Source organism: Salmo salar, chromosome 17 (assembly GCF_965601325.2).
Source record: "Salmo salar chromosome 17, fSalSal1, whole genome shotgun sequence".
Classification (NCBI taxonomy): domain Eukaryota; kingdom Metazoa; phylum Chordata; class Actinopteri; order Salmoniformes; family Salmonidae; genus Salmo; species Salmo salar.
In genome coordinates, this window is record NC_138307.1 from 70,982,496 (window position 1) to 71,006,327 (window position 23,832).

Below are 23,832 nucleotides of genomic sequence, written 5' to 3' on the forward strand. Positions count from 1 at the left end.
ATCACTTCAGTGTGGTGAGGATGATGATGGTGATCACTAGGGTCAGGAGATAAATAGGACCTGGATGTTGATGATGGTGATCACTAGGGTCAGGCGATAAATAGGACCTGGATGTTGATGATGGTGATCACTAGGGCCAGGAGATAATTAGGACCTGGATGTTGATGATGGTGATCACTAGGGTCAGGAGATAAATAGGACCTGGATGTTGATGATGGTGATCACTAGGGCCAGGAGATAATTAGGACCTGGATGTTGATGATGGTGATCACTAGGGTCAGGAGATAAATAGGACCTGGATGTTGATGATGGTGATCACTAGGGTCAGGAGATAAATAGGACCTGGATGTTGATGATGGTGATCACTAGGGCCAGGAGATAAATAGGACCTGGATGTTGATGATGGTGATCACTAGGGCCAGGAGATAATTAGGACCTGGATGTTGATGATGGTGATCACTAGGGTCAGGAGATAAATAGGACCTGGATGTTGATGATGGTGATCACTAGGGCCAGGAGATAAATAGGACCTGGATGTTGATGATGGTGATCACTAGGGTCAGGAGATAAATAGGACCTGGATGTTGATGATGGTGATCACTAGGGCCAGGAGATAATTAGGACCTGGATGTTGATGATGGTGATCACTAGGGTCAGGAGATAAATAGGACCTGGATGTTGATGATGGTGATCACTAGGGTCAGGAGATAAATAGGACCTGGATGTTGATGATGGTGATCACTAGGGTCAGGAGATAAATAGGACCTGGATGTTGATGATCACTAGGGTCAGGAGATAAATAGGACCTGGATGTTGATGATGGTGATCACTAGGGTCAGGAGATAAATAGGACCTGGATGTTGATGATGGTGATCACTAGGGTCAGGAGATAAATAGGACCTGGATGTTGATGATCACTAGGGTCAGGAGATAAATAGGACCTGGATGTTGATGATGGTGATCACTAGGGTCAGGAGATAAATAGGACCTGGATGTTGATGATGGTGATCACTAGGGTAGGAGATAAATAGGACCTGGATGTTGATGATGGTAATCACTAGGGTCAGGAGATAAATAGGACCTGGATGTTGATGATGGTGATCACTAGGGTCGGGAGATAATTAGGACATGGATGTTAACCCTGACTGGGATTGGTAGCTGGGTCCAGTGCCTGTCAACTCAACACCTCAGCTGTTACGCCAAGAGCTCCAAACCTCTTGATGAGGCAGCTAGCGTTACAATATCATGCACTTGGAAGGTCACTAGTTGTGTGGTCTGTTGTTTTTCCCATGGTGGGGGTGGGGAGTGGGGAGGGATCCACTCTACAGATCAGCTGAGGATTAGTGGAAGGAAACGCAGGTTGATGGCTCACTAATGACTGTTTATGCATGTGCAGGATTATCTAACACCTCAGAGAGAATCTTTAATTTTCCTTTCTTTATTTGCTCTTAACCCCAATTTCCTGTAAAAGTCCTATTCCCATGTATTTGGTAATTACAAAAACTATCCATTTGGAGGGGCCCTCAACATTTCATGACCTAGTTAACAGGCTATACTATACCAATTAACCTACTGACCTCGCACGTGACTATAACCAAATCTACCTTAATGTTTAATAGCACAATGTAATACATCTTATTACATAAATATTATATAGTGATAATGTTTTTACTTATAATAGAACATTCTGTTTATGTCAAATGGCAAGGCTAAGACTAAATAATCACAAGCGAAAGTTCAATGAATAATCACTAGTGAAAATTCAACGTATAAAATACATTGATTTTATTTGAAGTTTCCTTTTGCAAATGACAATATGAGAATCTAGATTGCATCTGATGCTAATAGCGGGAGTGGGGTCTGCACTTAATAACACAACACAAATGTATAATACGTTTGTCAATTTATTTCATTTCAATTACAGTAAATGAACAACATGACCCCCTTGTACCTATGCTTATTAACCAAATACAGGCTTACCAGACCACATGGCCAACTTCTCAAATGCTTCGTCTTGGGTACTTGAGTCTTCAGCCAAGACAAGCGACGTGTGCGTGTACGGTAGTGGTGACCCAAGACATGTATTATATTTAAGCACTTCACATGTTGTAGTTTTCTTGCAGAAATCATTGAAAATTGTTTCGTTTCTCTGGACCGTTACCGCATGAGTAACCAGAAAGGAGGCAGCCCAAACGCAAAGCATCCCGAACCCACCAACAATGGAACTCCAGCCATGGGAAGACATCTTGGAGATTCAACGGGGCAACTTTGTTTCCAGGGGGGAAAAAATGATACTTTGTATTCCAGTAATCTAAAAAGTAACCGTTAATAAAAAATAGCACGAAGAGCTCTGATTTGATGCCGAATGTAACATTATGATACAATGAAACGAAACGTTTTTCCAGTTTTCACGGAGTCCCGAACTTTTTCATTTAGCATTTGTCGTATAATCCTTGATTTATCACTGGAATTCCCTACACACAATCCGATCGCCACCAAAAAACGAAAAGAAGCATGCATGATATTCAATTAAAATCAAGTGGAACTACTCCTTCCGCTGTTTTTGTTGGATATGCCTATTAAAAAGAAATCAAAGTAACAGATTCACCCTCCCCCACAACTTGCCATGAAAAGTCTGAAACTGTAACATGATCTCTAGTCTACGCGGTCCATCCCCTCGCGCTCCCACTTTCCCCTCTTTTTCTGGAAAAAACTATTCTCATTTCATCTATGTAGACCTATCTCAAAAAATGGCAGCTTTGGGGGATTCCTATAGAATTCTGATGTGTCTGATAGAGTTTGGTCTTTGTTTTTCTCGCTTGCAGTCGTGTCTGCTATTTTGTTCTGCCTCTGGTATGCACATGGTGGGGGAGAGCCAAAGTAACAAACCCCTCTCATCCCATCCCCCTCTCCATGGGTAAGACTATGCCTTATAGGAATACCAAAACAATCTCTCTCCTGCCAGGACAGACGCAGTAGAAAAGCCACCTGTGTACCTTTATTTCGTATGCTTGTTTGTTTAATCGTCCGTTCATTTAGAGCCTTTATTTCTGACATAACACATTCGTCAAATAAATCACAATCAAATGTTATTGTCACATGCTTCGTAAACAGGTGTAGACTAACAGTGAAACGCTGACTTATGGGCCCTTACCAACAATACAGAATACAATAAATAAATAAACAAAACAAATAATAACAATAACATTTAAAATATAGTAACACAAAGAATAAATACATAATGAGCAATGATAGCGTGGCTATATAACTGGAGTACCAGTATGATGCTCATTTCCAAAAACAAGTATTTGAAACATCTCCAAAGACCCATATTGTCCTCCACTACTTACATCTGACTGTACCTCCTACATTTGCACTTGTTGCTATTAACAATGAATAGATTTGCAATCATAGACTGATCAGTTATGTTAGTGTGAACAAGCATTTCAGTAGTCTCTTCAATAGTACTTCAAATCTGTGAATAAACTAGAGCCTCACTTTGCCATACAATCTAAATGTTAGTGATTATGCGAGCACGGTAGGCTCTATTTCTTTGTCAGCCCACTCCAAAGACTGTTCATTCACCGCCACAAAAATGGTGACTGCGAGTTTATCCGCCAGTGGCATGCCAGTAGCCACTCAGGGAAAGTTTGTTGTCGTGGACATAAACAAGTAAATGATCCACTCCTTAGGCTACTTTGATTCTAAAAGATGAGACAAGATTGTCATTTTCTCTGCTTAAATTGCACAGTTTCTAAATGAGAATGCAGCCTACTGTATGGGTGTTGGTTGGGGAATGGGATGGCCTGGTGGAATTATAAAAAATGAAAAACTTCATGGCATTTTGGATGTGTAAAAAAAGTGTCTTGTTTATTTCCTTCCAGTCCATATTAAATCAGTTTCCTAGGAGACCCTCATAATGGAAAATGTGGATTCTCTCTCCCAGTTAAGGTAGCACTGCTCTTCACCCGAATGAGACCTCAAACTGACCGAGAAAGGTTTCAGAGATTGATTATAAGTTAACTGTAAATGAAGCCATAAGTGACTGACATTGGTCAGATTTAAGTTTCTGTCTTTATCAACCAATGGGACAGCCACACTGTAGATTTAATGAATGTTTCATCATTCACATAGAACACCATAGTCTCAAGCAATCCTCTTCATGCTTGTGATGTGATCAAAGCCTCTCTCTAACCTGACCATTATAGGGCAGTGCATTAGATGTAATGCTTCAACAGCCTACCTCCTGCTGGTTGAAATGACAATGGATGTTTTGTTTTTGGCCTGTGCTGTATGAATGAGGGGAGCTCCATGTTCCCCCATCGTTCTCTCTGAGTGAAGCATTGGGCCTCCTTAAAACACACAGCAACATGGCTGTCTGAGAATGAGTCTGGGAGAGACCAGGACCACACACAGAGCACGTGGGCCCCTCACTGGAGCACCGGCCAAATCTCTCTCGCTTTCTCTGCGCACACAACAGAAGAGAGAGACAGACTCATCTACAGGTCAGTTATTACACCAGAGAGAAGTGCCAATGTGACTTGTCATTTCATAATGGTCTGTGTAACAGAATGTCCCCTGGAATACATATTAGTAGTAGGGACTGTGCCTAAGTCCTATGTGCTAATGAACCTGAGACTTCCTACAGAACACACTGTCACTGATGTCTCAATGCCTGCCTCTGAATAACTTTCCCCATAACACTGACATTATGAACACCTGGCCTGTAGGCCTATAATGTTCAAGTTCATGCAATTAGTTAAAACAACTGCAGGGCCATGTGCACAAAGCCAAAAGGTTTATGGAGAAGAAGTGCTTCACATGCAGGATTGTGTGTGCTCCCAAGCCCAGGCACATCAGATTTCAGGCCAGGAATGCATCTAAGCTCAGGTTTTCATTCGCCAAATGGGGTTGAGAAGAACCATTTTAATGTTTTACATTGACTGTTCACAGCTATCAGCCCCAACTAGCCTGGAATGAACTGAGTGTTTGCAACCAAATCATGAACATTTTAAAATAAAAATACACTCATACTACACTTTTGTTAAGTATTGCAACACTGGCTGGTACAATCTGTGAAACTGCAGAATAGACAATAAAACAAAATACATTTGTTAAACTGATTGACTATAGAACACACATTTAGTCTTTGTGTATAGCGTACACAGCCATGCTTTCACTTGATACTACTTTCTGCAGTAATAGAACATGGAGCTGTGTAACCTGTTGTCACAATGGTCCTATTGGAGCTTATAGACACATTTGGAGAGGTTGGAGTTCAGTAGCCATTTATGCCTAAATCCATTTGTGTCATTTTCTCTCACGCTACCTCAACCCCTATGTCCTCATCACCCACCCACTGACAGGTCACAACAAGCCATCTGGGAGTACAATACAGGGAAAGAATGTCATGAGACTCATAAATAAACAGTAACACTTCATTTTAGACCACCGTTTCCACTGGTATTTACCTGGTGTTTATTAGGACAATTAGAAATGGTGTCATTGGCTAGTTTCTGGCACTTAATTACATGAATTCAACACAATTGGTAACCAACTAGCTGATACATGGATTGGAGTGCTTGTTGTGATGATTCCCAAAGAAACAAATATAGAATTCATAAGCTATTGTCTTTACATAAGAGAGTAATTACCATTTTACCACGTACATCCATTTTACCACGTACATTCAAAGTAAATACTCTCTGTACCTAAGGGGAATTGGGAAAATTATTTTGACATGTAAAAATGTGTTTTTTAATGTTAATTTTTAGGATTATTATGGGTCAGTTCCACTAGCGGTTCTGGGGGGGGGCATTGCCTCTGTGACAACAATTTTGGAACCCCTTGTCGCCCCCCTAAATGTAGAGTATGAAAACATTTTTACATAACAAATTTTTGCTATCATTCTTTTTTTACATCCGTTATTAGGCAGTGGCAACGATGATGATTATGAACATGGTCTTTTGCCTGCTAATTCCTGCAATGCAGTGAAGAAAACAATATGACAACAATAACGTCTAATGTAACTGGCCCCACTAACAGTACAACTGGCCCCAGCTTGGCCCCCCAGTTGAAATGGTCTAGAACTGCCACTGGTCAGTTTCTAGAATGAATTCCACACCCGTCTGTACCGTAAAATAAAGTGCTAACCAGTAGTCTTGACCAGTAACAGTATGTTGACCCACATTTTCAGAAAAAAAAAAACTGGTATTCCCAGTGGACCTAGCTGGGTCGTGTTCATTAGGAACAAAACGGACTAAAACAGGACTTGTCCCATAAGAAGCGCTCAATTTCATTTTCCGTTGCGTGCTCTAATGAACACAACCCCGGTGAGGGGAAATGCCAACAGGGCTAGCCGACGGCATAACAAGGTTATGTTATGGAGAGTAACAGCATTAGTGTAAACTCCAGTGTTGCAGCGCTTGCCAATCTAAACACCAGTGCTTGTGTAAAAGGCGTTACGGAAAATAAGACTTTATTATAAAACCAGGCCTTTCTGTTGTGCTTTCAAATGGGGAAATCCCCTAGTAGCTCAGTGAGTAATAAACTGCAATTACATTATTGGTCTGTATGGATACCCACAATGCTTCATATCAAAAAGATATGCTTTATTGAAAGGAATGTATTTACAGTCCATTTAGCTTGAAATATACACTTAGTGGCCAGATTATTAGGTAAACCACTCCGTTCACGGAAATGGGTCGCTCCTACAGACAGTGAGTTACTTGTCAATGGCTTGCTATATAAAGCATGCAGATAGGCATCGGGCATTCAGTTATTGTCGATTGAAAGTTAGAATGGGCAAAACGAGTCACCTGAGTGACTTTGAGCGTGGTATGGTCGTCGATGCCAGGTACGCCTGTTCCAGTATCTCAGAAACGGACGGTCTCCTGGGCTTGTCTAGGGTTTACGGAGAATGGTGCGAATAACAAAAATCGTGCAAGCTAACAGGCACGCTCTGGAAACGTACAACTCGCCGGTCCTTGTCACGGATGGGCTGTTGCAGCAGACGACCACACCAGGTTCCACTCATATCAGCTAAAAACAAGAAGAAATGTCTCCAGTGGGCACGCCATCACCAACACTGGACTGAGGAGTGGCAAAACATTGTTCTGGGCCAACGAGTCAGGATTTGGCGTAAGCAGCATGAGTCCATGGTCCCACCTTGCCTAGTGTCAACGATACATGCTGGTGGCGGTGGTGTGGGTTATGTTTTCCTGGCACATGTTAAGTCCCTTGATATCAATTGAGAAACGTTTGAGCGCCACACCTTGTAGAATCCATGCCCTGAAGAATTCAGGCTGTTCTGGAGGCAAAGGGGGACAACAATTTACACTATGTGAATGGATTTGATGTAAAACTAAATTGGAATATCCCTTAAAATGTGTAGAAATCAATTGGGTAACACTTTACTGTAAAGGCTGTAGGTACAATGATTTATTTAAGCAATAAGGCTCGAGGGGGTGTGGTATATGGCCAATATACCACAGCTAAGGGCTTTTTTTACGCAAGACGCAACGCGGAGTGCCTGGATACAGCCCTTAGCCGTGGTATATTGGCCACATACCACAAACCCCCGAGGTGCCTTATTGCTATTACAAACTGGTTACCAACATACTTGGCGCAGTAAAAAGAAAGGTTTTGTCATACGGTCTGATATACCACAGCTCTCAGCCAATCAGCATTCAGGGATCAAACGACCCAGTTTATAAAACTTGTTATAGCATGCATGGCAAACTACAGTTGGGAGCTTTAACATACACACCATTAGCTAATGAGCTTTATTACATTACTTGGGTTTGCTCTTCCATATTTGAGAAGGGTCGAGAGAATTGTCTTGTTCTCAACCCTATGAGAGTATTAGGGGATAACTGGATAACAGATCAATGTCGTAAACCGCATTGACAAAAAAGTAACTGGACAGAGTCTACATTATTTTTGCAGGGTTTGGACTCCGTTTGCTGGGTTTTCTCTATTTTCAATAAATTACAGATCGTGCCATATTTGAGATCAGTCAAATGACGAATAGGTGTGAATGGAGGAGTTCTCCATTGGCAGTCTGGCTGGAGTACTTCCTGATTAGATGAGTTCCTTTTAGCTCCCCTGGGGCACAGGGTGGGCAGAGTTTCAACATTGACCATTCCATTGGTCATAAAGTGAAAACTCTACCCATCCAGGGTACTGGGTGAGCTAAAACGAAACAAGCACACATTGACACACTGTCCAGGCATCTGGACCTTTTCGGAAACTTGGTTTCTCAGTCATTTCACATGGGTCTGGTCCCTCAGCTACATCAACCCATTCAGGAAATAAACCATTGGTTCTGGTAGCTCAGTTGGTTAGAATATATATTGAACAAAAATAGACACGCAAGAGAATCAAGAACGCAGAAAGAAAGCAGACCACTTCGACGTCTCGACTCTTGTCAAATGGTGGATCATCCAACCAGAATCTTTGGCCTCAAAGCCAGTCCTTGCACCATTGAAATGATCAAGCAGCCTTGAAAATGAACACCATCTACATGAAAGCTTGAGCCCCATCCAGCAGAAGGGGGTAGAATTCCAGACTCCCACACCCCATGGGTGACCCCAGGGTTGATGACTTAGTCCTGGTCATGAATAGGTTACTACCAAGGGTCCGTACGGTGCTGCAGGTTGTAGTTCTGAAGCTCAATCTGGTCCTTTATCTGGTTGATCAGAATCTGGGACAAGAGGATCCCCACCAGCTAACGACAGAGAGAGACAGAGAGACAGAGAGACAGAGAGAGAAAACAGGAAAACAAGAGAGGCTGAGTGAGCAGAGAAGTAACTTAATGTGGTTCCTGACCTTCTCTACACTTCTAGATGATGTGCCCATAGAGTTACAATGTTAATCTAAATAGACCAGGGCTGGGGTCAAATTAAATTGAAGTCAGTCAATTCAAGAAGTAAACTGAAATTCCAATTTAACAATTGAAATAACAAAATCTACTTCCAATGACTTCTTAATAACCTGAAAAGGAGAAGCTATGTATTTCTAATGTTTGATTTGAAGGAATTGAGTGACATCAATTAAAATGGACCCCAACCCTGAAATAGACTATACAAGTGTGTGTGATGTCTACCTGTGGGATGGCCAGACCCAGGGCGATGCCCCCTAGCATGAACAAGTTGCTGTGGATCCAGTTGACCAGCTTGTCGATGCAGCCATTGGTGTGGATGAAGGCACCAGCCTGCAGGAATGGCAGCCCCTGCATCCCCTGACCACACATTGTGTTAATGACCGCCTGGGGGGGAGCGCGCGAGAGAGAGAGAGGCAGAGTTTAATTACAATGCACGTGCACAAGAATGCACAAGCATGTACATGCACATTGTGCTCTGTTGAAACTAAACCACACTTGACAATAAAGTGGAACATAAAAATAGCACACTTAACTGTAGCCTGTCATGATTTAACCACTGTAACAAGTTGCTGGCAAGATGATTGTAATACCCCAAGGCCCCGATCTTTAACCCCTGACCTCATCTTTAGACAGCAGGCAGCAGGAGAAGGGAACAGAGCAGCGCTCTCGGCTGCGGTTGTCTGTGGTGCAGTTGAAGTACATGTTCTGAGACCAGTCGGTGTAGGTGACACCTCCACAACAGCTGAACTGAGGAGACGAGGACAAACAAGTCATTGGTAATGGATTGTATAGCCTGTGTAGTCAACAGCTGTCAGTCTGTATCTGTGTGAAACTTGTCAGTGTGGTGTGTAGATGTTGTCTTTTAACTCAAGAGCTTGTGAGACACATTTCTGATTAAGACCTATACAATGAACTGAACTGTTGTTTTCAGTTGAGGACGATAGAGGAAGCTAAAAGGGTCATCTCAAAACCTTGGCCAAATTGGACAGAGACCCTTCAATACTGAATAAACAGTAGTGAAACTACCGTCGCTGTACAGTACCTCGAGTTCAACGTGTATTATTTGGGAACAAGTATTACAGTGAGAAAGTGTTGTTTTCCAGGTATACGTGGTCCACTCACCTCTTTCTGACCAAAATCGATGAGGTTCTGTAGGTCAATGTCATCCCTATAATGAACGATGCCATTGTTGATAATCTCACTCACTTTATTCCGTGCCTTTAGAAAATACAGAAAAAAAGATGACATTTGCTTTAAATAATTTGTTTAGTCAATCAACTAATACACTCAATTGTACCCTGAACAAGACAAGATTGTTCCCACAAGCAGGGGCCATTGAATTACACACAATTATTTATCCTGAGTAAATCCTGGTAATATAACATAATACCCCCATAGTTAAAAAGCAGACCTGCCTTTCTTTAAACTGTGTTCTATGCCTTTACACACATGCACACACACACGCAAGCAAGCACGCACAGTGGCACACGCAAAGTTTACACGTGGTACATTCCTCTGAAAACCAACAGCCTGTTGCTGGGTGAATTAAATCGACCGGTGAAGTGCAGTTGAAGGCAACTAGCAGCAGAGGGCTCTCTGGCCACAAGTCACAGACTGACAAACAGCCTAAAAAAATGACTTCCTCTTCTAAATATACATTAGCATTTTTGTCGTCATTATCATATTTATGACCCTTATCTTACGGTAATTACTTAAATGAACTGATATGAGCACTAACTGAACCGATAGAACATTAGAAAACCTACCATATTCAACACTCACAATGTATGAAAGTCTAATCCAAAAGCATGGCTTTCGTTGGCTGCTCTTGTAAATATTGTGAATTCACGGCAAATCTTTCTCCTTTAATGATTTCTAGTTTCCTCTTGTTGTATATGCTGTGTGTACGTTTCAATTACGCAGATTTTATTCTGCACAAGAACTGCCCTTTGGGGACAGTAACAATCTATTGAATTGACCTCAAAGAGAGATGCTGCACTTCTTTAACAAGAACTGGAAAAGAACAGAATATTAGGACCTGGTCAAGGTATTATGACCTAGCTAGAGGCAGGGGTGGAGGAGACGGGACGCGTGGGAGTTCCCAGAGTAAATTCTTAGGGGGAACCGACGTGTCCAGTTTATTATGGGTAATAAAATGCTGCATGATACAACCAATAGAAATAATTCCCCATAGTGATACCCCCATAATTCCCAGTGATACCCTCGTAATGATACCCCCATAATTCTGTCCTTTTCTAGTGGAGATACAGTACCTTATCTGAGAAGACGAAGCCCAGGACACCTGCAGCTAGCTGCAGCAGAAAGATGATAGTCAGGAAGATGCAGAACTGGAGGAAAGAAGGAAGGAAGGAAGGCAGAAAGGAAAGAAAGAAAGAAAGAAAAAGAGAGAGTGAGAAAGAAAGAAAGAAAGAAAGAGGAAGAGTTAATAATTTGTTCAGTCTGAGGGTATGTCACTCAAGCCTTATGGATAAGAATGTTTTAGCCTGGTAATCTTTCAGGGGTCAAAACCCCCCATCAGCAGATAACCTGAGGAGGACTAAAGTATCTCATACTAGGCTATTCAAATGATAGAGCACAACACAGCTGATAATTGGCAGTATTTTAGAATGCATCCTTCCTTCCAGCCTGCCTTCCTTGAGGTAGAGATCACTGATTCATACATTTGGCTATGTGAAACCACCATTTGTAGCTTATTGCTTTCACCCACCAATCCTTAACAGATCACTGATTTCTTCAAGGAAGGCAGGTAGGCATGAAGATTTTATTTGTCAAATATTTACAAGTCTGCATTGTGGGGCATAGGTTTGTAAGTAAGCATTTCACTGTGAAGTCTACACCTGTTGTATTCTGTGAATGGGACCAATAACATTTGATTTTGATTTGAGGATGCTCTTTTAAAAATAATTAGAAGACTGACTGTCTGTAGGAGGCAGATGTTCTCTCTGAGGGAGCCCACACAGCCACAGAAGGTGATGAAGAACATGAGCACCCCCACGATCAACAGTAGGATGGCAGGGTCCACTGCTAGACAGGCCATGGCTGCCTCTGGGAGAGGGAGAAAGAGGGAGAGAAGGGACAGAGCAAGTGAAAGAATCATGTACCAGAGAGAGTGGAAAGAGAGAGTGTACGTGGCGCCAAAGAGTGAGAGAGAGTGAGCTTGATTTGTTTAAAATGACTGAAGTTGGTTCTTATCTGAGAAGGAATTACAAACATAGTGGGGATATTCATCAAACCATAGAAGTTGTGAGCCGTTTGCATTTTTGACATTCTTCCTAACAGAGGGACCTTTGGAACCACATAAACAAAATTACATACTCTATAAACGTCCTGTACTGCCTTGGCGTTGCGACCAGGGTTGTGTTCATAAAGGCACAAAACAGGAGAAATGGAGTGAAACAGGATGGGATGAGACTACCTGGTCCAATAAGAAACTCACATTTTCGTTCTCCGTTTAAAAACGTTTAGCTACAGTATGGTGCATGACCTAGGCCTATTGAACTCAGTATGAAAGCACCACTAGATGCCATACAAACAGCTCTGGAAATTCACACTGAATGTATGCATCGATTGAGTCAATGGAGGATCACTTACCGGCATGTTTCATCATCCTCGCGTAAATGCCAATAGACATCAACACCAATGAGATCATCTGATAAAATGAAAAGAAAAAAAGTCAATGTTATTTTTGTTGTTGTAAATAGGCATATGGAGTAGAACGATATGAGAGTAGACTGAATATGAACCTGGACATAGTGTCTTTGTGAAAGTATGACACAGGAGAAAGACACTCAGTCTCAAAGGAGGAGAACAGGAGGGATTTAAACTGTCCAATGCAGATGTTTTTATCTCAATATCAAATAATTAAAATTACCTTACAGTGATTGTTTGTTTCTGACCATTTTAATTGAAAACAAAAATACCTTCTTGGCAAAGAGCAATTTCCCAATCACAAATGTTTCTAGGATTGTCTGGGAGTGGTCTGAGTGGGGAGGGGAAAACTGAAAACTAGCTGTTATTGGCAGAAAGGTTTGGAATTCTTTTTTTATTGGTCTATTACCAAAATTACTACCTGATGATGTCACCAGGCAGGCCAAAAGTACATTTTCAAACAGCTCTTACAGTAAAAGGGCATTATCATATTCACAATATTATTCCAACCTCAGTGTGGAAATGTATATAAAACACAGTAAGGAGGTATGTGAGAAACAGCTCACTCTGAAAATGGAACTCTTCTCCTTTAAGAGCAGACCATAGTTATAACTATGGAGCAGATCCACACAGCCAGGCAGGAGCTAGGGGATGTCACTACGCTGAGTGACACTTAACATTCGACTACAGAAACTTTAAGCTGCTTTTCAGAATCAGAATCTTCCCCCTGGAGACCGCTGAATTGTATAAAACATTTCATTTTTGTTTCCGTCTGATTCAGAGGAGAGAGAAAATACCCATCCACACAGCAGACAGTGGAGAGAGAGGTTACTGTAGCAGGTGAGGAGAAGTCATCTTCCTGCTATTAATCCTTTCTGGTTAAAGTCGGATTTTACCTTTAAACTACAGTCGTGGCTAAAAGTTTTGATAATGACACAAAAATACATTTTCAAAGTTTGCCGCTTCAGTGTATTTAGATATTGTCAGATGTTACTATGGAATACTGAAGTATAATTACAAGCATTTCATAAGTGTCAAAGGCTTTTATTGACAATTACATGAAGTTGATGCAAAGAGTCAATATTTGAGTGTTGACCCTTCTTTTTCAAGACCTATGCAATCCACCCTGGCATGCTGTCAATTAACTTCTGGGCCACATCCTGACTGATGGCAGCCCATTCTTGCATAATCAATGCTTGGAGTTTGTCAGAATTTGTGGGGTTTTGTTTGTCCACCCGCCTCTTGAGGATTGACCACAAGTTCTCAATGGGATTAAGATCTGGGGAGTTTCCTGGCCATGGACCCAAAATATCGATGTTTTGTTCCCCGAGCCACTTAGTTATCACTTTTGCCTTATGGCAAGGTGCTCCATCATGCTGGAAAAGGCATTGTTCATCACCAAACTGTTCCTGAATGGTTGGGAGAAGTTTCTCTCTGAGGATGTGTTGGTACCATTCTTTATTCATGGCTGTGTTCTTAGGCAAAATTGTGAGTGAGCCCACTCCCTTGGCTGAGAAGCAACCCCACACATGAATGGTCTCAGGATGCTTTACTGTTGGCATGACACAGGACTGATGGTAGCGCTCACCTTGTCTTCTCCGGACAAGCTTTTTTTCTCCAGATGCCCCAAACAATCGTAAAGGGGATTCGTCAGAGAAAATGACTTTACCCCAGTCCTCAGCAGTCCAATCCCTGTACCTTTTGCAGAATATCAGTCTGTCCCTGATGTTTTTCCTGGAGAGAAGTGGCTTCTTTGCTGCCCTTCTTAACACCAGGCCATCCTCCAAAAGTCTTCGCCTCACTGTGCATGTAGATGCACTCACACCTGCCTGCTGCCATTCCTGAGCAAGCTCTGTTCTGGTGGTGCCCCGATCCCGCAGCTGAATCAACTTTAGGAGACTGTCCTGGCGCTTGCTGGACTTTCTTGGGCGCCCTGAAGCCTTCTTCACAACAATTGAACCGCTCTTCTTGAAGTTCTTGACGATCTGATAAATGGTTGATTTAGGTGCAATCTTACTGGCAGCAATATCCTTACCTGTAAAGCCCTTTTTGTGCAAAGCAATGATGATGGCACGTGTTTCCTTGCAGGTAACCATGTTTGACAGAGGAAGAATAATGATTCCAAGCACCACCCTCCTTTTGAAGCTTCCAGTCTGTTATTCTAACTCAATCAGCATGACAGAGTGATCTCCAGCCTTGTCCTCGTCAACACTCACACCTGTGTTAACGAGAGAATCACTGACATGATGTCAACTGGTCCTTTTGTGGCAGGGCTAAAATGCAGTGGAAATGTTTTGGGGGATTCAGTTCATTTGCATGGCAAAGAGGGATTTTGCAATTAATTGCAATTCATCTGATCACTCCATAACATTCTGGAGTATATGCTAATTGCCATCATACAAACTGAGGCAGCAGACTGAAAATTAATATTTGTGTCATTCTCAAAACTTTTGGCCACGACTGTACATTAAAAATGGTTTAAATAAGCCCTGATAAATAGCTCTACAGTGAAATTCAGTAAAAAAGTATGATGGCTTTAGAATGAAGAACTGACTTATTCAAATTAAGATTAGCTCTTATCTTCCTTGACTCATCCAGGAAGTGAGTTCATGGCTATATTTTATTGTGTTCCAGAAATGGTGTCCCCCAGTAGTCTGCTGTCTGAAGAGCAGTTCCTGTGTTCCATCTGTCTGGATGTGATCACTGACCCTGTCACCACTTCATGTGGACACACCTTCTGCATGGCCTATATCAGTGGATACTGGAATACCACTGACCTGTGCCAGTGTCCAATGTGTAAGCAGAAGTTTTACACCAGAGCAGAGCTTTGCGTCAATACTTTTATCGCTGAGATGGCTGTTCAGTTTAGAAAGTCTGTTCAAGGGAAAGTTCCCAGCAGCCTGCCGAGCCTGGAGAAGTGTCCTGTGACGTCTGCACTGGGAAAAAGCTCAAGGCACTGAAGTCGTGCTTGGAGTGTCTGATCTCCTACTGTGAGACTCACCTGCAGCCTCATCAGATTCATCAGCACTGAAGAGACACAAACTGATCAACCCTGTGGAGAACCTGGAAGACATGATGTGTAAGAAGCACAACACACTCATGGAGCTGTTCTGTAGGACTGACCAGATGTGTGTGTGTGTCAGTTCTGCACAGAGACTGACCACACCGTCCCTCTCGAGGAAGAGTTTGGGGAGAGGAAGGCTCAGCTGGGGAAAACGGAGTCACAAGTGCAGCAAATGATCCGGGAGCGACTGCAGAAGATCAATGATATCAAAACGCTCAGTGGAGGTCAGCAAGAAAGACGCAAATCGAGAAATAGCAGATGTGCAGTTCTTCACTGCTCTGGTGGAGTCCATTGAAAGAAGCCAGGCTGAGTTCATTGGGGTGATTGAGAAGAAGCAGAAAGCAGCAGAGAGGCAGGCTGAAGGGCTCATTAAAGAGCTGGAGCAGGAAATCACTGAGTTAAACTGGACTAAGATCAGTGTTTACTGTGATCTGTGTGTGGGGAACTTAAGGAGAGCTGTGTCTCAGCTGGAGGATACCGTAACCAAGGAGATGGAGAAGTTGTGTGATGCTGAGATGAAGAGGGTCCAGCAATGGGCAGTGGATGTGACTCTGGACCCTGATACAAGACATCGATATCTTGTTCTGTCTGAGGACGGGAAAAAAGTGAGCGATGGATACAGGCAACATACTCTCTAATATGACCTAGAAAGGCATTGGAATATTCCCAGTGTCATGGGAATGGAGGGCTTCTCCTCAGGAAGATTCTACTACGAGGTGCAGGTTGAGGGAAAAACGACTAGGTTTTGGGAGTAATTAAAGAGTCCACAAACAGAGCCCTCCTGTTACGGTACCCTGAAAATGGATTCTGGAATGCACGACTCCTAGGTGATTGGGTTTGTCCTATTGGTTGCACCCCAATCTGCCTTAAGAAGAAGCTCAGGAGAGTGGGGATGTTTGTGGATTTTGAGGGGGGGGTCAGGTCTCCTTTTATGATGTGGAGAACAAGTTTCATATCTTCTCTTTCATTGGCAATGCCTTCACTGAGAAACTATATCCATACTTCAACCCTGGTTGTTATGGTGGTGACAACTCAGCCCCATTGGTCATCTCTCCTGTCAATCACCCAGATTGACAATGAAATGGGAAAACATTGATTATCATTTATTACCCTGCATAGGTGCTGTAGACCTACGAGTCCTGAACTTTTCATGATTCTTAACTCAACCATTGTGGTGACTTGAACTCAGTCTTGATCACTAGTAACTTAAGCCTTCTTCACATTGCAGGCCTTAAATGCTCAAATCAGTTTTATTTTCCAAATCCATTTAGCAATACTGACTGTCCAAACAGCAAGTTACAAGTGACCAAATCAGGTGTGTGTGTGTTATTAAGACTGCAGTCATTTGCTGACAAGGCTATGCTAGTTGTTATAGTAACGATGGGTGTGTGCACAGTAGCATAGGCTGATTGGTGGTGTGGTGCTCGTGCTTCCTAGCACTCAGAAGTTATGTAGCAGGCTAAGGTGACGACTCCTGCCATGGACGTTTCCCAGTTGCTTTGAATGTTCAAAATCATAGTGCAAGAACACTTTTAAAGCCATGTGACATATCAGACTTCAAACTACCTATGAAGGATGGTTCGAAATGTGGCTTGAAATATCCTATTCCATGTGCTTTTTGGCTGTTCAGACTGAAGGAAAAATAACAGATTACAATGGGACATGCAACAACAAAGGATTTGAGTCACTTCAAACTGCCAATGTGAACCAGGCTTTAGTTGGTTTCTCTCCTTTGCATAATTCAACATGCTATCAACAACTCTTGTATTACCTAACAAGCCTTACTAATATACACTGAACAAAAATATAAAACCCAACATGCAAAGTGTTGGTCCCATGTTTTATGAGCTGAAATAAAAGATCCCAGAAATGTTCCATATGCACAAAAAGCTTTTCTTTCAAATTCTATGCACAAATGTGTTTACATCCCTGTTAGTGAGCATTTCTCCTTTGCCAAGATAATCCATCCACCTGCCAGGTGTTGCATATCAATAAGATGATCATAGAGCATGATCATTACACAGGTGCACCTTGTGTTGGGGACAATAACGTGCAGTTTTGTCACACAACACAATGCCACAGATGTCTCAAGTTTTGAGGAAGCGTGCAATTGGTATGCTGACTACAGGAAAGTCCACCAGAGCTGTTGCCAGAAAATTCAATGTTAATTTCTCTACCATAAGCTGCCTCCGTTGTTTCAGAGAATTTGGCAGTACATCCAACCTGCCTCACAACCGTAGACCACGTGTATGGCGTAGTGTGGGCGAGCGGTTTGCTAATGTCAATGTTATGAACAAAGTGCCCCATGGTGGCGGTGGGGTTATGGTATGGGCAGGCATAAGCTACAGACAATGAGAACAATTTCATTGTATCAATGGCCATTTGAATGCACAGAGTTACCGTGACGAGATCCTAAGGCCCAGTTTATATTTTTGTTCAGTATCCTAAGCTAGCTATTTTTCTTTATGCTGTGAACTGTAGCTTGAAAGATTGTCAGAGCACAAGTTTTAGCATAAGCAAGGGACTTGTGACTCAACTCCAACGATAGGCCTTGGGACTCTAGTGGGACTTGAGGTTTAGTCACTTGACTACAACACTAGCAATGTGTTACGTAACTTAAAACTTAAACATAAAACAAATTCAGTGCATGTCAGAACAGAACAGAACCATTGCAAAGTGGGTGTGCTGTAGTATTTACACTAGTTTTAGTCAGAGTGAGTAAAAGTGGCATACAACGTAAAACTAAATAGATTCTGAAACATACAGTTTAGCACACTGAGAATCATATAACGGAACCGACAAACAACATTCAACTAGTGACTTTATCCATAATAGGCTGATGGGTCAATATTCAGAACTAGTGAGTTGGGATATGTTCTGTTCTATAGAGTTTGTTCTCGTTTGACTAAATAAACAACTTGGCAGCGATCAGAGAGCTTTTCTTACAATGGCCCTTTCACTTTTTACTCACACCTGCAGCTTCACCAACACAACAGGGAGCACACAGCAACCCCTCTCCCACTCCAGTATCCAGTTACCACACCTTGCACTTTGGAGGGAAAAGCCTACTCTGTCCTCCGAGAAAGGACTAGTCTTCCTCTGCACAAAGGAAGTTAAATGGATAGTTTACAAAAAACACTGTTGTTATGTATGCAAAGATAGAGAATAAACTCTTGAGCCATCTATCCAGTCATTAGTTTGAGTTGAGCGATTCATTGGTTGTGGTGTAAATTCTGCCCTCTAAGTTATTTAGGGAAAATGGAAACAGAAAATGAGCGGCCTTCCTACAGCTCTGTACCTCAAATGGAATTGCCATGTGGTCACTAGAGACAGATATCTTCCTTGGTGGTTTGTTCAGATAACCTCTCACACCATAGTTCACATTTGTAGCAATACTGATGTCTCCCTCGCTTTTAACAGTGTTAGATGTGTCCTTCCAGACACATTCTCCACCTAGCCAGAGGGGGTGAAAAACTACGTCAAAAATGCATTCCTCACAGCCAGAGATGCAAGTTTTTACAAGATCTTATCCTGCTTGCACAAGGCCGAAGAGTAGCTCTTTGACTTGTGCTTGTGGTACGTTGTGAGGGACTGGACTGTAACAATCAGGAATTTGTTTTTAGGACGTCCAAACTTGTAAATCAATGTAGAAGTGGCTAGTGGTGGAGATGTGGGGGGGTGAATTAAATTATTTTACATTAGTGTGTTCCTGAGTTACTCTTTTTCCATGTCCACTTCTGCAGGTGACCCATGTGGTAAATTTAGCAGATGTAATGATACCATTATTGTACATAATGAAGAATCAAACCTGAAAGGAAAGTATTTTGAGGGCACATCACGGTGTGGACACACTGACACTGTAGCCTACATGTTGTTTTGCACATAGCTAACCTCAAGCCTGTCATTTCCTGTCTATGAATCTGCCTTTATCTGCTATGCATAGGAAGGACTAACTCTGGTCTTGTTGCACAACCAGAAAGAGTTGCCTCTGATAGTTAATTAACTCCTCTCTGTTAGTAGAGGAACGCCTACTAACACCCTGGACCAGAGCTAAGGTGTTAGTATAGGAATGCCTACTAAACAACCTGGACCAGAGCTAAGGTGTTAGTAGAGAAACGCCTACCAAACAACCTGGACCAGAGCTAAGGTGTTAGTATAGGAATGCCTACTAAACACCCTGGACCAGAGCTAAGGTGTTAGTAGAGAAACGCTTACTAAACACCCTGGACCAGAGCTAAGGTGTCAGTATAGGAATGCCTACTAAACACCCTGGACCAGAGCTAAGGTGTTAGTAGAGAAACGCTTACTAAACACCCTGGACCAGAGCTAAGGTGTTAGTAGAGAAACGCTTACTAAACACCCTGGACCAGAGCTAAGGTGTTAGTAGAGAAACGCTTACTAAACACCCTGGACAAGAGCTAAGGTGTTAGTAGAGGAACGCCTACTAAACACCCTGGACCAGAGCTAAGGTGTTAGTAGAGGAATGTGTACTAACACCCTGGACAAGAGCTAAGGTGTTAGTAGAGGAATGCCTACTAAACACCCTGGACCAGAGCTAAGGTGTTAGTAGAGAAACGCCTACTAAACACCCTGGACCAGAGCTAAGGTGTTAGTAGAGGAATGTGTACTAAACACCCTGGACCAGAGCTAAGGTGTTAGTAGAGGAATGTGTACTAAACACCCTGGACAAGAGCTAAGGTGTTAGTAGAGGAACACCTACTAAACACCCTGGACCAGAGCTAAGGTGTTAGTAGAGGAACGCCTACTAAACAGCCTGGACCAGAGCTAAGGTGTTAGTAGAGGAACACCTACTAAACACCCTGGACCAGAGCTAAGGTGTTAGTAGAGGAACGCCTACTAAACAACCTGGACCAGAGCTAAGGTGTTAGTAGAGGAATGTGTACTAAACACCCTGGACCAGAGCTAAGGTGTTAGTAGAGAAATACGTACTAAGGATGGGATGGGGTCCTCCTCACATATTTTGATACAAACTGTAACAAGGAAAGCTCATTCAAAAGGAAAAAATGGGGCCAAGATTAGTTTTGGACAGTTAAACATGCCAAATGCAACTGTAACAAGCATTTGATGAGGTCTAGCAACAAAAAAACAAAAAAAGAGCAAACAGCCCTCTCACAGATAACTGTTTCAACAGCTTTCTAGGATGTGATTGAAGTATGTAAGAGGCATATTTGATATGCTCATTTGACTGTTAAACAGATTTGGAGAGGAGAGTGCATGGGCCCCCTTTTCACAGAACCCCCTGTTGCACCATATGAATAAATGAAACTTTGCGTTGCTTGGCAACAGCTTGGTTAAAAAATTAGTTGTGACAGTGGACTGGCATATAAAGAGCAGTGTATAATGGAGTTTTGTTTACTGCTCCTATTGGTTTTCACATTATTATTGAAATGAGAGTCTGGATCCCCTCTATATAAAGACTATTCATTTAGGTCTAAACGTATTCTAGCAGCCAACGTCTATCAAGACTAGATCCATTATTAATGGAGTGAAATTGGTTATTCAAACACAAATGACAGTTCCAAAACAAGGTGACACTTTGACCAATGAGAGAGCTGCTGGGTATGTGCAGGCATTCCTTAGCTTGCCTGTAGCTCCATTCCTCACCACTATCACAGCTGTGATGTTGTAGCTGCTGTTTAAACATGTTCATCAGCAAATAAGCACTGCTTCAGTATGACACTAGTAGGAGTCATTGGTGTCAAACATGAAGCAGAATACAACCTCTACTTCTCGATCATGTACTCCTTTGAATAGGCAATATAGGGTATTTTCCACGGTTAAGGATTGATTATGATTGCTTTGTAGCATAGAAGCAAAGGCATAAAAACATTGCTAAATGTTTCATCCTATTTAATATGTTGTCGAAGGCCAATGGTTAGAAAAAACAGCCCAGTGAATGGTCATGAGGGGGGGATTTTGATATCATACATGCTTGTATCACTTAACCATTTTGTGGGGCTTAGAAAGAACGTCTTGTTAGTGAGGCGTTTTTTTTTCATGCATTCACACAATAATAAACTAACAGCCTAAATCAATGACTAACCAGTCCTCACAGCAACGTAACCTAAATTACTGGAACTTGCTCACATCCAATGAAAGCTATAGCCTAACAGCAAATGGATATTTACAATTTGTACAATGAAAATGTGTGCGTAAATTTAAATTAGGCAGAGTGAGGTGCACAGATTACGCAAAATCAGCAGAAATCTAAACATTAAATACTTACCCAAAATATTAAGTTAAAAAGGGAAAGTAGATATTTGACAACTGGGCTGACAAAGCTGAACTCTTTATCGTAAGTCGCCAGCGCGGCTCTTTTCCCCATGGTTAAAAATCAGAATTCCCAATCCGTGCGTAAATGTAGGCTATCACCTTCCGTGGTTCTTCCGCAATAGTCCAGGTATATCAACGCATTCATACGTGCGTTTATAGCTAGTTTTTATTTACGGTTTTTATTTACGGAGTAAAGTACAGTAGCCTAAGTTGTAGGGCGAGTCACTACTCACACTCAGTGGTGCTGGATTCCTATTACATTTCCTTATTCAGACAAGTCTAGAGAAAATAGGCTACATACACAACAGACACACGAGCAAAAGCCTACAGCCGCAGCGCAACCTTGGGTTTGTAAAGAGGGCGTCTTTCTCAGTATTGTGCGAAGTGCGTCACCTGTTTCAAAGTTGCTAGTGCTACTGTGATTAATGATTGGCGGATGTAGCCGAATGCGTAACTTGGAATTTGTTTGGTGTCTGCAATGTAATCAATTACAAAACAATACAAAATAAAAACTATTAATTTGCTTTAATGAATTAAAACATGATTAACAAACCAATTTTCTGCTTGAGGTTTGAGGCTATAGGTGCATTTGACTACAGAAGTTAGACTGGTACACAAATTACACAATAAATACACACTTGCTCAATTGTACATGATTTAGCCTAACACAGTGTCAAATATCTTTAATGTAAAGAGTTTGGCATTAAAGGCCCAATTAGCCGTTTTTATATCAATATCAAATAATTTATGGGTAACAATTAGCTAAGTACATTAATGTAATAGATTTCCATAAAAAATGGGCAAAAAACTATTTCTCAAGCAAGAATTTTGCTAGGACTTTGTGAGTGGTCTGAGTTGGGAGGGGAAAACTGAAAACTAGCTGTTATTGGCAGAATTAGGAATTAGAATACTCGACTGGATTTGACATTTCTTATGATGGTCTAAAGGTCAGTTATTTCGATCAGATATTGTGTAAAATAATACATTTTAAGAATTTAAAATATAGCACTCACAGCTTTCCAAGAAAACAAAAATGTAGACATTTAGGATCATGTATTTTAGAGGATATTTATACAGAAAATGTGTATAAAACCTGTAAAAAAACTGTATTTATAATTATCTGACAATATTTTAATACACAATTTCGGGTATATCACATGCCTTACATGTATTTTTCTGTATAAGTAAAATCTGGATTATGCCTCAACGGCCATTGCGTAAATTTGTTTGGATTTGTCCCTGACCAATTTGGCTGCCATTTTCACTCCATTAGTAATTTGATAGGATCTCTATGTTTGGAACTCTCTTTGTTATTGGTCTATTAACCAAATCACCGCTTGGTGACGTCACCTGGCAAGCCGAAACTCCCGCCCATGCACACCTGCTGATTAGAAGGTCCTATGTAGATTGGATTTTCAAGCAGCAACTATCAGGATTTTTTTTAAACGCTTTTACAGTGCTAGTTAATCAGCTGTTGTACAATTTCTACAAAACATAGGAAAACTGAACTTTGACTGCAATGGGCCTTTAAATAATCTGACAAAGTGTGAGTGACTCAACATGACAGTATTGCTTAGGTCATGGCTTTGTCCAGACATGCAGAATTGAGACAGGCAGTTCCTTTGAGATTGATGTTCTCATATGATTACAAAGTAAAACAGATGCACAAAGAGAGAACAGTGAATAGTATTCATGCCTTGAATTGTGAGGAAATTCAGATTACCATGTGCCTTCATCTGAAATCACCATTCTTAAAAAAAAACGTGATACAAAATAAAATAAAAAGGACCAAATAATTTACCCTTATGGCCTGTAATGAATGGTGTGATGTGTAAAGGGAGAATGCTGTTATGCCAGGGTATTACACTACACAGACCCTGTCCAGGAGGCTTTGGAGGCCTGGGACTCTCTTAGTCACTGG

The 23,832-nt window shown here is 41.7% G+C and overlaps 2 protein-coding genes across 2 annotated transcripts in view; both read right to left on the bottom strand.

Annotated features, from left to right (window-relative positions):
• The window catches only part of LOC106609777 (protein smoothened), a 159,059-nt gene extending 156,191 nt beyond the window's left edge, over positions 1-2,868 (bottom strand). The window contains exon 1 of the mRNA XM_045700083.2: positions 1,981-2,868. Within this exon, the coding sequence (XP_045556039.1) occupies positions 1,981-2,245 (265 nt within the window). The 5' untranslated portion in view covers positions 2,246-2,868. The remainder of the gene's footprint in view (positions 1-1,980) is intronic.
• A 2,573-nt stretch (positions 2,869-5,441) lies between these two features.
• LOC123728259 (tetraspanin-33) lies at positions 5,442-22,275 on the bottom strand. Its single transcript, XM_045700084.2, has 8 exons — positions 21,865-22,275; positions 12,497-12,554; positions 11,823-11,950; positions 11,158-11,232; positions 10,007-10,102; positions 9,503-9,631; positions 9,107-9,268; positions 5,442-8,728 (listed from the first exon to the last, which is right to left on the bottom strand). Exons 1-8 carry the CDS (start codon positions 21,961-21,963, stop codon positions 8,630-8,632), a joined length of 846 nt encoding a protein of 281 aa, XP_045556040.1. The 5' UTR covers positions 21,964-22,275; the 3' UTR covers positions 5,442-8,629.
• Positions 22,276-23,832: the final 1,557 nt, after the last annotated feature.